The sequence below is a fragment of the Octopus bimaculoides genome, chromosome 23, assembly GCF_001194135.2.
Source record: "Octopus bimaculoides isolate UCB-OBI-ISO-001 chromosome 23, ASM119413v2, whole genome shotgun sequence".
NCBI classification, from domain to species: Eukaryota; Metazoa; Mollusca; class Cephalopoda; order Octopoda; family Octopodidae; genus Octopus; species Octopus bimaculoides.
Window position 1 is genome coordinate 11,364,856 of NC_069003.1, and position 1,511 is coordinate 11,366,366.

Here is a 1,511-nt window from a genome sequence, read left to right on the forward strand (position 1 = left end):
TATATATATATATATATATATATATATATATATATATATATCTAACAGAGCTAATAGTGAGAGATGTAAAAGGCTTCTTTGCAAATCATTGGCAGCACTCAAATGTCACATTTGACAGAAGCATTTTGACTGACAAAGGAAGTATAGGTTGTTGGAGCCTCATGCATCAAAACTGACGGGAGAGTCCATCACATACACATATATAAATATGTGTATAGTGATAAATGTACATATGGTTATATGTGCATCCCAACCACCTCAATACATTCGCTAATTATTCACTAATAACAACAGTATTTATTAGTAAATATGTAAGTTATCTACTGCTGAAAACAGAAGAAAGCAAGACACACCACTATCAGTCATCGAGTGAAAGTATTTATCCAATAACGTGAAATTTTCGGCAGATGGCAATGTTAGCATCTCCCATCCTCCAACACTTACCCCCCCCCCACACACACACACATGCACAAACAATGCAATAACAGATGTTGCAACTGCTTAAAGGGTATTGGATGAAGGGAGAGTTGATTTGGCAATCATTAGGATTATTTCTAATGAGTGGCATAGGCATAGCAGATGATCAATGTAACATGTGGGTGGAGAGAAAAATGTTAATGGATGAAGAATGGCTAACAAGTAAAATGGTTCTGGGTAGTGAGAAAAAACTGGTGCCAAAAGAACAGCTGTAATGAGAGAGATAATCGGGGTGGGGTGAAGAATGATATGGGGAGATTGGGCAAAGTGGCCATTTTTGCATATACATATACATTATATATATATATCTATTTGTATATTATAAGAAACACATAAAAAGCCTTGTGGATTTCAGCTTGTTCAAGGTTTGCTGACCAAAATAGTGAATTTATTTCCCTATTTTTCAAGCTGGTAATGTCAACAAGATGGTTTGGCAACTGTGTCTGCAGTTTGAATGAGTAGGTGTGGTTTGAAAGACAGATAGTTACCATGGGAAGAAAATTAACTGCACAGCAAATAAAGGCAGCCTTTTACAAATGGCAAAAATTTCATAACTTGTGGTATAGGGGGAGGGGTTAATGAGGGTCTTAAGACTTACTTGTGTGAGTCGTGTACGGAACTGCTTCCCCGGAATCTGAGAAATGTAATTGTAGGGTTCCAGTAAAATCTGAAATTAAAGAAACAGTTTATTTCATTTAAGTTAAATTTTTCCAATCAAAACAATAACTGAATAAATAAATAAACAGATAATCATTACTTTTTTAACATCCACTTTTCCATGCTTGCATGGATCAGAAGGAAATTGTTGAAGTAGATTTTCTACAGCCAGACGCCTTTCCTGTGACCAACCCTTGTTTCTAAGCAAAGTAATATTTCTCCATGGCCAAACATGTTTTTAATGAACACTGGAAACAAGCAATACTACTGGTATAATGGTGATCCTTGTTTACAACCATCACACAATGTCGAGACAGAGGCACATATACACTACTACTACTACTACTACTACCACCACCACCACCACCACCACTACT

The 1,511-nt window shown here is 36.1% G+C and overlaps 1 protein-coding gene across 1 annotated transcript in view; it reads right to left on the reverse strand.

Moving 5' to 3' along the window:
* LOC106872435 (geranylgeranyl pyrophosphate synthase) overlaps positions 1-1,511 on the reverse strand; it is a 35,299-nt gene that overhangs the window by 21,053 nt on the left and 12,735 nt on the right. Inside the window, exon 4 of the mRNA XM_052976148.1 lies at positions 1,076-1,144. Within this exon, the coding sequence (XP_052832108.1) occupies positions 1,076-1,144 (69 nt within the window). The remainder of the gene's footprint in view (positions 1-1,075; positions 1,145-1,511) is intronic.